General features: G+C 44.0%; 1 protein-coding gene across 15 annotated transcripts in view; it reads left to right on the top strand.

Moving 5' to 3' along the window:
• Rfc1 (replication factor C subunit 1) overlaps window positions 1-13030 on the top strand; it is a 75261-nt gene that overhangs the window by 56023 nt on the left and 6208 nt on the right. For 9 of the 15 annotated variants that reach the window (XM_063273687.1, XM_039092517.2, XM_039092518.2 and 6 more), the window contains 11 exon segments: window positions 996-1100; window positions 1444-1801; window positions 2441-2553; window positions 3786-3900; window positions 5678-5769; window positions 5944-6081; window positions 7109-7204; window positions 7530-7628; window positions 8941-9095; window positions 9214-9331; window positions 12637-12782. In XM_063273687.1, coding sequence (XP_063129757.1) covers window positions 996-1100; window positions 1444-1801; window positions 2441-2553; window positions 3786-3900; window positions 5678-5769; window positions 5944-6081; window positions 7109-7204; window positions 7530-7628; window positions 8941-9095; window positions 9214-9331; window positions 12637-12782 — 1535 coding nt within the window. 15 annotated transcript variants of the gene reach the window in all.

Consider the following 13030-nt stretch of genomic DNA (forward strand, 5'->3'; position numbering starts at 1 on the left):
TTTTTCTGTTACTCTCCACCTTATTCCTTTGAGATAGTCTTACTGAACCTGGGCCAAGGCCAGTGTCCAGGAAGCCACCTCTGTCTCCACCTTGGTAGAGCTGCAGTTAGAAGTACATACACAGCTGTACCCAGCTTTTGATGTAGGCACTGGGGATTTGATTTCAGGTTCTTTCGCTTGTGTACCCAGCACTCTTAGCCACTGAGCCACATCCTTAGTCCCATTTCTTTTTAATGGTTGTTTTTAAACGGTAAAGAATTTGCAAATGTGTTGTGTAGTGGCATTACCCTGTCTATCTCATAGGAGCGTTTGTGCAGTGAGAATAGCCCTTCTGAAGCCGGAGCGCCACAACGAACTTAGTGCTTTCAGTATTGATTATTTATTTATTTACATTTTCCCCTTTTTGTTTGTTTTTTTGTTTTGTTTTTTTGATCTCTGTGTAGCCCTGCTGTCCTGGAACAGCTCTGTAGATGTTGAACTCAGAGATCCACCTGCCTCTGCCTCCTAAGTGCTGGGATTAAAGGCCTGTGCCACCATCAACAGAGTTGAAACTAGGAAAACTAGCTTTATAACCTCTTTCATAATTCATATATCCATTACTGGATTTCATCTTTACTGATAATTTTGAGGTGATTTTTTTTTTCTTTTAAATTCCAGTGTTGGGGCTCAGCAGGTATGAGCACTTCTTGCTCTTGGAGAGAGCCTGGGTTCAATTCCCAGCACCCACATGGCACTTTCAACTGTCCATAATTCTAGTTCCAGGGGATCTGAAGTCCTCTTTGAGTACCAGGCATGCTCATGGTACACAGACATACATATGAGCAAAACACTTAAACATCCAAAGTAATAAAATAAATCTTAAAAATAATTAAAAGTAAATTACAGCATTACTTAGTTAACAGTGTGTTTCTTCATACTGTAGGCCTTAAAATGATTTTCTGCTACAGAAAGAACTGTTTCGATGCAGTTCTGATGACTTGTATTTCAATCAACAGGCAGCAGCTCTGGGAACAAAAATCCTTGATGAAGACGGCCTGTTGGATCTGATTCGAACTATGCCGGGCAAAAAATCCAAGTACGAAATCGCTGCTGAGGCTGAGGTGTGTAAGACAAGCTGGTTTATTGAAGGTGATGTATAGCGCCTCCCATCTCATGGCGACAGTGACAGACAGTGCTGCTGTCTAAAACTAATGAGGAGGCATTAAAAGAAGTTGTTGTTTACCTCATGACCCTATCTTTTTATTTTAAAAATGGTCACTGTGTTGGCTTTCTGGGCATGTTTCTGGGCATGGGCTGGGGGGTGGTGACTCCAGACACTGATCGTCCATTGTGACAGCAGCCTAGCTGCAGTAGCTCACTTGGCTATGTCAGTTTGCCTCTGGAGTATGTGTGGCAGGATAGAAATCTTTGGTATTTCATCAGGCTTTTTGATTTCCTCTTCAGATGAAGAAAGAAAAGTCCAAATTGGAGAGAACACCCCAAAAAAATGATCAGGGAAAAAGAAAACTTAGTCCAACCAAGAGGGAGTTGGAGCCTAAAAAGAGCAAGCTGACTCCCCTTAAGCACAGCCCTCGGAAGGCAGTGAAGGAGGAGGAACGTGTGTGTCCGAGGGGCTTGGACGCCAAGGAGCCTCATGGCAGCCACAGTGCCAGCAGAGAGGAGTGCCTGCTCTGGGTGGATAAGTACAAGCCCACCTCACTCAAGAACATAATCGGACAGCAGGGTGACCAGAGCTGTGCCAACAAACTGCTACGCTGGCTCAGAAACTGGCACAAGAGTTCTCCAGAAGAGAAAAAGCATGGTGATTTCACAACTATAGTCATTCTGTGTGTGTCTGTCAACATGTAATGCTCAGTTGCATGCATGGTCTTGCTCATGCACGGTTCATTTGCCTGTCAGCAAGTATTTACTGAGTCTTGTTCAGGGCTAAGTGCTGTATTAGGCCCTGGGGGTGCTTCTGTGAACAAAGCAGGCCCTTTAGGAGCCCCCAGCGAGTGGGGGAGATTATGAACCGGCTGTTAAAATGCATGTGCGAGTCCTGTGGTAGGGTGAGTGCAGGGAGCTCTAGAAATGCTGGTGTGTGCTCAGGAAAGAGGATGCGAGTGCTCAGCCCTAGAGGAGACTCGGAGCCCAGAGCAGAGCTGGGTTAAGGGGATGTGTGTGTTACTGGGCTGGAAGAAAAACCAGTGCCAGTGTCTGAAGGCCTGAGAGAGAGAGAGAGTGCTCAGGGCCCTGGAGGAAACCAGAAGTAGCAGAATTAAGCACCGGCACAGTGGCCTGTGTCTCAGCACAGTGGCCTGTGTCTCGTTTGCTGTTGGTAGTGCAGTAGGTTCACTCTCCTCTCTGCTCTGGGGTGCTCTTGGGCATTCACGGAGGGTTCCTTCTGCTCGTTTTGTCTGAAAGATGTGCACGCTAATACTCTGGAACTTCTCTTCCCTAGCAGCAAAATTTGGCAAAGTTGCCAGCAAAGATGATGGCTCCAGTTTCAAGGCAGCACTGCTGTCTGGCCCTCCAGGTGTTGGCAAAACCACTACAGCTTCTCTTGTGTGTCAGGTTGGTGCCCTGTCATAGTGCAGTGATCAGATAGCTCATGTGTGTGTGTGTGTGTGTGTCTGTCTGTCTGTCTGTACCTACAGTGTATATTTTTCTAAGGTCAAGCTTTAGAATTTTCTTTGGCTTTAGTGATGTTTGTCATTTCTTTAAAAAAAAAAAAAGCTATTATTCTGGCTGGGTGTGGTGGTGCATGCCTATAATCCCAGCATTGGGGAGGCGGGTGAATCTGTTGATTCAAGGCCAGCTTAGTCTACACAGTGAGTTCCAGGACACAGAGAGATAAATCTTTTTCAAAAAACCAAGGAAATTAAAAAAGCACCTCAGACCTGTTATTCTATTGGCTATTACAAAAGCATCCATTTCCCTTATAGGTAGAGGATGTGTTACTAGGGGCCCAGTAGACGCCATGGCTGCAGGTGGTACCGAGCCCTGTGTAGCATGCTTTTCCTTTTTTCCTTGCAGCACTGCCAACTTCTTAGTTTGTCCGCCTGTGTCCTGGTGCCCTCCTTGCATTCCCCCTCTTACTTTCTAGGGCCACATACTAGCTGATTTTGTGTTAACTTGACACAAGCCAGACCTCAGAGAGAGAGGAAGGAGCCTCAGTTGAGGAAATACCTCTGTAAAATCCAGCTGTAAGGCATTTTTCCATTAGTAATCAATGAGGGAGGATCCAGCCCATTGTGGGTTTGCTATCCCTGGGCTGGTGGTCCTGACTTCCTTCAATGATCAACAGTGATATGGAAGTGTAAGCCGAACAAACCCTGTCCTCCCTGACTTGCTTCTTGGTCACAGTGTTTCATCGAAGCAATAGAAACCCTCACTAAGACAGCCATTATTAAGTAAGGGTTATTTGAATACACCCACCATGATAGAGGCAGGTGGTCTAATAACCTGGCACGAGCCATCATACATAGCTTACCAGCTTTGGTTTTAGGACTAAACTGTGTGTGTTGTGTGTCTGTATGGTGTTTTAAGAATCTCTAATGCTGGGGTTGGGGATTTGGCTCAGCGGTAGGCCCTGGGTTCAGTCCCCAGCTCAAAAAAAAAAAAAAAAAAAAAAAAAAGAATCTCTAATGCTATGGGAAATAATTAAATTTGTTGCCTTTTGATATCATACTTAATATTTTTTTACTCATTTTTAATGTGACTTTTGGAACCTTTGTGTTTATTAATTAGCTACCGCCCAGGATTATTTGCACTGTGTTAATAATGATTTTTAATATTTTGACTAGGAATTGGGCTACAGTTATGTGGAACTAAATGCGAGTGATACTCGGAGTAAGAACAGTCTGAAAGCAATTGTTGCTGAGTCATTGAACAACACCAGCATCAAAGGCTTTTATACAAGTATGTGCCCTTTATACAAGTATGTGCCCTTTATACAAGTATGTGCCCTTTATACATGTGTGTGCCCTTTATACATGTATGTGCCCTTTATACAAGTGTGTGCCCTTTATACATGTATGTGCCCTTTATACAAGTGTGTGCCCTTTATACATGTGTGTGGCCTTTATACATGTATGTGCCCTTTATACATGTATGTGCCCTTTTATACAAGTGTGTGCCCTTTATACAAGTGTGTGCCCTTTATATATGTATGTGCCCTTTTGAGCTGGAGCTATAGATGTGGTTAAGAAAACAAATCACTTCCGTGTTCTTTAGTGAGCACTCCTGTGTGCTAAGCATCCTGAGGCATCAAGAAAGGAAAGGCCCCTGACACAACTCTTTTGGAGCATTAGTTATGCTCTGTGGTCTTAGAGGTTTCTGAGAATGTGATAAAAATGTGTGCATACCCATTCTTTTTTGGTATGTGATGTTAGACAATTCATAGGTGAATCTTGTAAAGGAGAATGGGGAAAAGAAATACACTGTTTCACATGAGTGATAAGGCCTGCGGTTGAGGAGGTAATCATGTTTGGGGCAGTGAAAGGATGATATTTATTCAGAAACCCTTGGAGAATGAAAGGGCCAACTTGGAGCTAGAAGATGTGATCGCTGTGGAAGGTAAGGTTGTGACAGGTGGTCCTGGAGGGCTGGATGTCATGGGGGAAGTGAAGGTGTATCAGGCAAGGGTCCACATGCCTATGGAGAGTTGCATAGAACCATGGTACTTTTAATGTTAGAAATTAGTTTTTGAAAGAAATTGCTCAGAAAATACCTCCCCCCCGCCCCCGCTTTGTGTGTGGGTGTGAGGGTGTGAAGTGTGCACATCACCACGCCCAAGATTTTCCTGTATATTCTAGGATTTGCAAGGCAGATACTATTCTGAATGAGCAATGTCTCCATATTACTTCCTGTACGTGGCTGTGGAAGTGTTAGTTAATACAACTCTTTAGCAGTCTGGCATTTTTCCTCAATTCTAAATCATACATAATTTCTAATCTATGAATTTCAATTCTTGGAATTTAGCTGTCATTATATTTAATATGTGCAGAATGGTATATACATATACACACATACTGACACATGCATGTACATATACACACACAAACATATATATAATGTTATATGTGTGTATATATATATATATATATATATATATATGTACGCACATAGACATACATATACATACAGGTGGACCACATGCTCTCATCATATAGACACACATACAGACATGAAGACATAAACACATATTATAGTCCCACATGTAGACACATGCACACATATGGGGATATTTAGATATTAGTGATATAAAAGCTTAGAAGCATCTTAATATTTTATCAATAAACTACATTATTATATATTTTAAAGGAGAATATTAAATTACATTAAAAAGAAGTGTTATTGGGGTAAACATTACCTCTTCTGGTGTGCAGACAAAACACCTGTATACATAAAATAAATCTTAAAAGGAAGAGAGGTGTTATTGATATATGGATGGATGGAAATAGATCAATGACCAAAATTTATTAAGTGAAAAACCGTAAGGTACATATTTTTATGCAGACAGGTTTTAAATATGTATTGGCTATCTCTGCATGGGCTTTAAGAGAGTTGTTGGGAAGAGACACTGGAAATGCAGAGGGGCTGGGAGAATTTTTTTTATGGCTTAACTCTTGGAGCTGTTGGCATTTAAATGTGTGTTGAATATTACTGTGTTCTGCCCTTTCCTACACCTGGTCAGGTGGAGCATCTCCTTCTGTAAGTGCGAGGCATGCTCTCATCATGGATGAAGTTGATGGCATGGCGGGCAATGAGGACAGGGGTGGAATTCAGGTAACACAAGCACTGGGGCTTTTGTCTTCCTGTTGGCTTTTAGATTAAGAAAATAAGTTATGTGCGTGGATAATTGTAGCAGTTGAGAGCTTTTTTTTAAAAAAAAAATACTAAAATCTATTGAATATCTTATTTTTAAAAATAATTATTTTATATTCTAAAATTTCCTTTTAGGAGCTAATAGGCCTGATAAAGCATACGAAAATTCCCATCATTTGTATGTGCAATGATAGAAATCACCCCAAAATCCGCTCATTGGTTCATTATTGTTTTGATCTTCGTTTCCAAAGACCTCGAGTTGAACAGATTAAGGTATGATGATTGTAATTGCAAAGAATTAAAAAGTGTTTTGGGGAGCGTGTGCTCATGCACGTGCGATAGGGTGTACATGTGGGGGTAATAGGGCATCTTTTGGGTGCCAGTTCTCTCCTACCACAGGTTCTAGGATCAGTCTCAGGCACCTAGCATGATGGGAAGTGCCTTTACCCACTGAGCCATCTTGTTGTCTCAGGGTTCCTGTCGCTATGATGAAATACTGTGATAAGACAACTTGGCCTGCACTTTCACATCTCTGTTCACTACCTAAGGAAGCCAGGAAGCCAGGAGTTTAAACAGGCAGGAGCTAAGGCAGAGGTCATGGTGGAGTGCTGCTGAATGGTTTGTTCTCCATGGCTTGCCCAGCCTGCTTTCTTATAGAACCCAGGGCAACCAGCCCAGGGGTGGCCCCACTTATAATGAACTGCACTTTCCCATTAATCACTAATTAAGAAAATGCTGTGCCAGCTTGCCTACAGCCTGATCTTATGGAGGCATACGATAGCTTGTGTCAGGTTGACATAGCCTGTATGGGATTGGGGATTTAGCTCAGTGGTAGAGTGCTTAAGGCCCTGGTTTTGGTCCTCAGCTCCGGGGGGTGGGGGTGGGGATGGGGAGAACCAACCAAAAAACTAGCCTGTACACTGGCCCAGAGTATTTTTAAATGACATTATTATATTTATATAAAGGTTGATTTTTAACTTTAGGCAGTGTCAGTGTTGTAGCCAGTGAGGTTTATTTAAGATATGATGATTGCTCACTCAAAATTCAAGGGTCAATTTGTTTTCAAAACAGGGTTTCTCTGTGGAGCCCTGGCTGTTCTGTAACTATCTCTGTAGTCCAGACCAACCTTGGACTCAGAGGTCTGCCTGCCTCTGCCTCCTGAGTGTTGGGATTAAAGGCTTGAGCAACCACACTCAGCTCAAGGGTCAATTTTTAAAAGTATCTCATAAATATTTATAGAATTTTAGGTGCTAGTCATTAAAAAAATATCAATAATAATTTCCTTGCTTGTTAATTTCAGAGTGCAATGCTGTCTATTGCATTTAAAGAGGGATTAAAGATCCCACCTCCAGCTATGAATGAAATAATTTTGGGAGCTAATCAAGATGTCAGACAGGTGAGTTAGATATATATTTTGGGGAAGTTGTTACTTTTCTAAATTTAATTTTATTATTTTATGTGGATTGGTATTTTGCCTGTATTCATATTGACCACCACTTGTGTGCCTAGATTGGCAGAGGCCAAAAACGGGCATCCGATTCCCTGGAAGTGGAGTTACAGATGGTTGTGAGCTGCCATGTGGGTGTTGGGAGAGAAGCTGAGTCAGCTTCCAGCTCTTGGCAATTGCCAGGACTTTAGCCTCCCACTCTTGAAACTTGCACAGGATAGGAGAAGAGCAGCCATTTCTTACCCTGGCATTGTCTTCTTTCTGTTTTTTCCAGGTTTTACACAATCTCAGTATGTGGTGTGCACAGAGTAAGGTCCTAACCTATGACCAAGCCAAGGCTGATTCTCAGAGGGCCAAGAAGGACATCAGATTGGTAAGATGAGTTTCTGTTTTTAGTTACATTATGAAGTTGTGTTTCTTATCCTGCTTATATGAGCTTTGTAGACATAATGTAGAGCTCACAGACTTGTCAGACGCAGACAGTGTGCTTTTTCTCAAATGTGGCCATCTTTTACAGGTTTCTGAAAAAGGGATATTTTTAAGTTAAGTCCCATGCTTCATCACTGAGAGTGATTTTTTGCCCCAGTGGACCTTCTGCCTACATATGTGGCCTGCATGATTATACTATTGGGAAGTCTGTTTCAAGTGGCTTAGTTTAACGTCCAAATCTAGAGGTCTCTCTCACTTGCCTTTGCTGTTTTACTAGTCCAAAATTATAGATGGAGGTAGAGTAGAAGGCACAGAGACTTCCCATGCAAGCTTCCCCAGTCTACACTGCCTCTCTCATTAAGCATCCTGCACCAGAGTTTCAGGTAGTAAATTTACACTGGACACACCATAGTTTACTAGGGTTCATGCTCGATATTGCAGTCTCTGTCTTTTGACAGGTGGACAGTGGCGTGCCTCTACCCTTGCAGAACTCTGCAGTAGTTTCCCTGTGCTCTGACTCAAAATCCTTCCTTCCTCTTTTTTAAAAATAAAGATTTATTTATTTAATGTATGTGAGTACACTGTTGCTGTCTTTTTTTTTTTTTTTTTTTCTTTTTTTTCTGGAGCTGGGGACCGAACCCAGGGCCTTGCACTTGCTAGGCAAGCGCTCTACCACTGAGCTAAATCCCCGACCCCTGTTGCTGTCTTGAGACACACTAGAAGAGGGCATCAGATCCCATTACAGATGGTTGTGAGACACCATGTGGTTGCTGGGAATTGAACTCAGGACCTGGGGAAGAGCAGTCAGTGCTCTTAACCACTGAGCCATCTCTCCACCCTTGGAGAAAGTTTTTGTTTTTTTTTAAAGATTTATTTTATTATTATATATAAGTACACTATAGCTGTCTTCAGACACACCAGAGGAGGGCATCAGATCTCATTATAGATGGCTGTGAGCCACCATGTGGTTGTTGAGATTTGAACTCAGGACCTGGGGAAGAGCAGTCAGTGCTCTTAACCGCTGAGCCATCTCTCCAGCCCCGGAGGAGGTATCTCAGTACTTCCAGACTCCACAGTTGTGGTAAAAGTGTTGTGAACTATGTGCAGGGTTTTGTGTAAACATGATTCTAGGTCATTTGGGACCCTTAACGTGGGGTACCATTCTCCACAGCAGGCAGTGAAGATGCCCATTGCTCCAGTGTCTGCACCAGCATTAGGCTTTGGTCACTCAGTCATTCTCTGCCCCTTCTTGGCAGGGCCCATTTGATGTCACCCGGAAAGTGTTTGCAGCTGGAGAGGAGACTGCACACATGTCACTGATGGACAAATCGGATCTCTTTTTCCATGACTATTCCATTGCACCCCTCTTTGTCCAGGAGAACTACCTCCATGTAAAGCCTGTGGCTGCAGGGTGAGCATTGAGGGCAGTGAGGGGCAGGATCAGGGCTCTGAAGCACCATAGATCAGGTCCTTGTGCAGGAGTGGCTGGGAGTGGATGGTGGTATAATCAGACTGTCTCTTTTCTGCAGGGGTGACATGAAAAAGCACTTGATGCTTTTAAGCCGGGCAGCAGATAGCATATGTGACGGTGACTTAGTGGACAATCAGATCCGGAGTAAGCAAAACTGGAGTCTTCTGCCCACACAGGTAAGTGTGGGGTCTGCCTTAGCTGTGGTTCCTGTAGTTGAGTTTGTTTTTTTTTTTTTTTTTGGCTCTTTTTTTTCTTTCAGAGCTGGGGACCGAACCCAGGGCCTTGCGCTTCCTAGGTAAGCGCTCTACCACTGAGCTAAATCCCCAGCTGAGTTTGTTTTTAATTGTTGTTTTTCACACATACACACACACAGACACACACACATCCCTATATTATTTATAAATATTTTGCATTTATATTTATATATGATAAATATATATAGAATCTGTGTTTTAAAGGTGTATAGAGAAGATGTCTGTACTTAAGAATGAGGCATCATTTCTCATTTTCAAGCAAATGTGTGGCTGTGATAGAGAAGGCAGGCAAGGCGGTATGGTGACATAAACCTGTAATCCCAGCAAAGGCTGGCACAGGAGGACTGCCGTAAGTCTGAGACCAGTCTGCTTCACAGAGTGAGTACCAGGGGAACCAGGCTCCCTATCAAGATTCTGTCTCAGAAACAAAAGAAATAAAACCAGGGGTGGGATATTTCCTGGAGATCATTGTTGCTCAGACCAACAACACGCCACATAGACCCGATCCTCAGAGCCGTGGGCACAGATGAATGGTGGAGGTCTATCTTGTGTGCACGCGGCTTGGGTTCCATCTCTGTGTGCACTCACAGGTAAATACTCCACAGAATTTAAATGACAATACTTTCCGAGTTTAATCCCAGCAGAGCCAGAGGCAGGCAGGTCTCTGAGTTTGAGGCCAGCCTGACCTAAAGAGCAAGTCCCAGGACAGCCATGGCTATACAGCAAAACCCTGTCTGAACACCCTTTCCTTTCCCAAAAAGAGAAAAAAAGAAGAAAGTTTGCCAAACCATTAGTATTAATAGGAAAATACTGCAGAAAGCTCCCCTATTTGACTACAGAAGGATGACTAATTCTAGTCAGTCCTCCTGATGAAGTATTTCTACCTTCTACAGTTCATAAAGATCATCTAGAGGAACCTTGTGAGAAAATGTTAGTAGAATCAAGGAGAATACATTTATGGAAAGTATAGTAAAAACCTTCAGAAAAGAAGGCTCCTTTATTTTGGACCTTCCTTGGATGGTAGATTATCCTGTTTTCAGCTAGCTAGTCCACACTCTAATCTCCCTGTGTGGTCACTTGCTTATACTAAATGGTTCTGTGCTGTGAGACTGGCAACTGGGAAGTGGCAGGTATTCTGAGATCAGTTGGTCAAGGCCAGGAAGACCTCTGAGACAGTTGGAGACCTGGGTTGATTGAAGTCTCTTCCTATGCTCATTCCCTCTCCCTCTGTCCTTCTCCATCCACTTCACTTCTGTGCACTGGAGTACCTGGGTGCATTCACATGAATGAGGAGGCTAGAGTGCGTGTGTGCGTTCACATGTATGAGGAGGCTAGAGTGCGTGTGTGCGTTCACATGTATGAGGAGGCTGGAGTGCGTGTGTGCGTTCACATGTATGAGGAGGCTGGAGTGTGTGTGTGCGTTCACATGTATGAGGAGGCTGGAGTGCGTGTGTGCGTTCACATGTATGAGGAGGCTGGAGTGCGTGTGTGCGTTCACATGTATGAAGAGGCTAGAATACGTGTCTGTATTTTTTTTTTTTTTTGATTTATTTATTATATATCTAAGTACACTGTAGCTGTCTTCAGATACACCAGAAGAGGGCATCAGATCTCTTTACAGATGGTTGTGAGCCACCATGTGGTTGCTGGGAATTGAACTCATGACCTTTGGAAGAGCAGTTGGGTGCTCTTAACCGCTGAGCCATCTCTCCAGCCCACGTGTCTGTATTCTTATGTATGAGGAGGCCAGAGGTCAAAGGACATTATTCATCTGGTGCTGTCTACCTTGGTTTGTGTTTGGTTTGGTGTTGTTGGTTTTTTCTGAGCAGGGTCTTACTCTATAGCCTTGGCTGTCCTAGAATTCTGAACTCTCTGTAGACCAGCCTGTCATCTGAGAGATCTGCTTGCCTCTGCCTTCTAAGTGCTGGGATTAAAGGTGTGTACTGCCATGCCTAGCTTTTTTCTTTTGAGATGGGGAGAGGAGGGAGAATGTGTGTGCGCATGCATGTGGTGGATGCATGTAGAAGTCAGAAGAGGGTGTCACTTCTCTGGAGCTGGAGTTAGAGGTGGATGTGAACCACACATTACTTGTGCGTGTCTTCTGCAAGAACAGTAAGTGTCCTTAACTGTTGAGCCGTCCTCTCCAGGCCGACCTCTCTCCCTCTCCCTCCATAGATTTACTTACTGAAGTGCATGTACGTCTATGTGCTGGGTGCATGTGTGCGTATGAGTGTGGGTACCCATAGAGGCAGATGTAGTGGATCTTCCTGAAACTGACATTAGAGGCAGCTATGAGCTGCCCAGTGTGGATGCTAAGAACTAAATGAGGTTCCTCTGGAAGAGCAGTATATGTTCTTAATGACTAAGCCATCTCTCTAGCCCCTTGAAATAGAGACAGTGTCTTGATGACCTGGTGGCCTGTCATTGAGTCCCAAAGAGCCTCTTGTTTCCTCCCCAGTGTTGAGGTTACTAGTGAGCAGTGTAAATGCCTGCTTTTTCTTTTTTTTTTTTTTTTTTTTTTTTTTGGTTCTTTTTTTCCGGAGCTGGGGACCGAACCCAGGGCCTTGCGCTTCCTAGGTAAGCGCTCTACCACTGAGCTAAATCCCCAGCCCCAAATGCCTGCTTTTTCACACGGGTGGTGGGGATCTAATTCAGGTCTTCATGCGTGGGTGGCAAGCGTTTTACCTAAACTGTCTCCCCAGTCACTATGTTCTGTTTTCTATGGGGGGCGCCTCCTATACCTGTAATTTGGACAGGAAGCGAGTGCACTGCAATCAGTGGCCCATTTCTTTCTGCTGCACCATTTTGACTGCTGCACCATTTTCAATTGCTATAATGTACTGCCCACAAATTGGATGAGATTTAAAGAAAAGAAGTGTATTGAGCTCCTAGTTTTGGGAGATGAGGAGCCTGTAGCTTGCTCACGGGGTGCTATGGTGGCACAAGGCAGGAGGTGTGTGCGTGTGTGTGCGCGCGCGCGAGCACATGAGCATGCACTATGTATGCTTGATCTCTCTTGCTTTTACAAGGCATCCAGCATTCACTTGGGAGAGCTCCATTGTAATGACTTCCTGTCCTATAACTCACTTTGCGTTACCTTCAGATGCTCCAGTTGGACAGTTTCTACTCTATACCTCACAGTGAGGATGCAGAGCTGCCAGAGAAATAGCCTGTACCAAATTTAAATCCTGGACTGTTCGATGTCTACTTTCCTCCTTTCCTCCCAGGCCATTTACGCCAGCGTTGTTCCTGGAGAGTTGATGAGGGGCTACATGTCTCAGTTTCCCAGCTTCCCAAGCTGGCTGGGAAAGCACTCGTCTACGGGCAAGCATGATCGGACTGTTCAGGACCTGTCCTTGCACATGAGTCTTAGGTAAGCAGCAGCCGTGCCCCCCGCCCCCCTGTCATTTTGTTAGTAGGTGCCTTTTCTAGATCTTGTCAGCAGTCTTCAGCCACCTGCGGTTGTCTGTTGCTGCTGTGCACAGAATGGCTTAAAACACCACATGTTATGGTCTCCCTGAGGGGTTTCCTAGGTGGGTGCTGGAGTTACCAGGTCTTTGTAAGTGGAGGCTGCCGTGCATGTCAGAGTCATGGAGATTTGAAGGTGCTGCTCTGTGGCAA

Source organism: Rattus norvegicus, chromosome 14, assembly GCF_036323735.1.
Source record: "Rattus norvegicus strain BN/NHsdMcwi chromosome 14, GRCr8, whole genome shotgun sequence".
NCBI classification, from domain to species: Eukaryota; Metazoa; Chordata; class Mammalia; order Rodentia; family Muridae; genus Rattus; species Rattus norvegicus.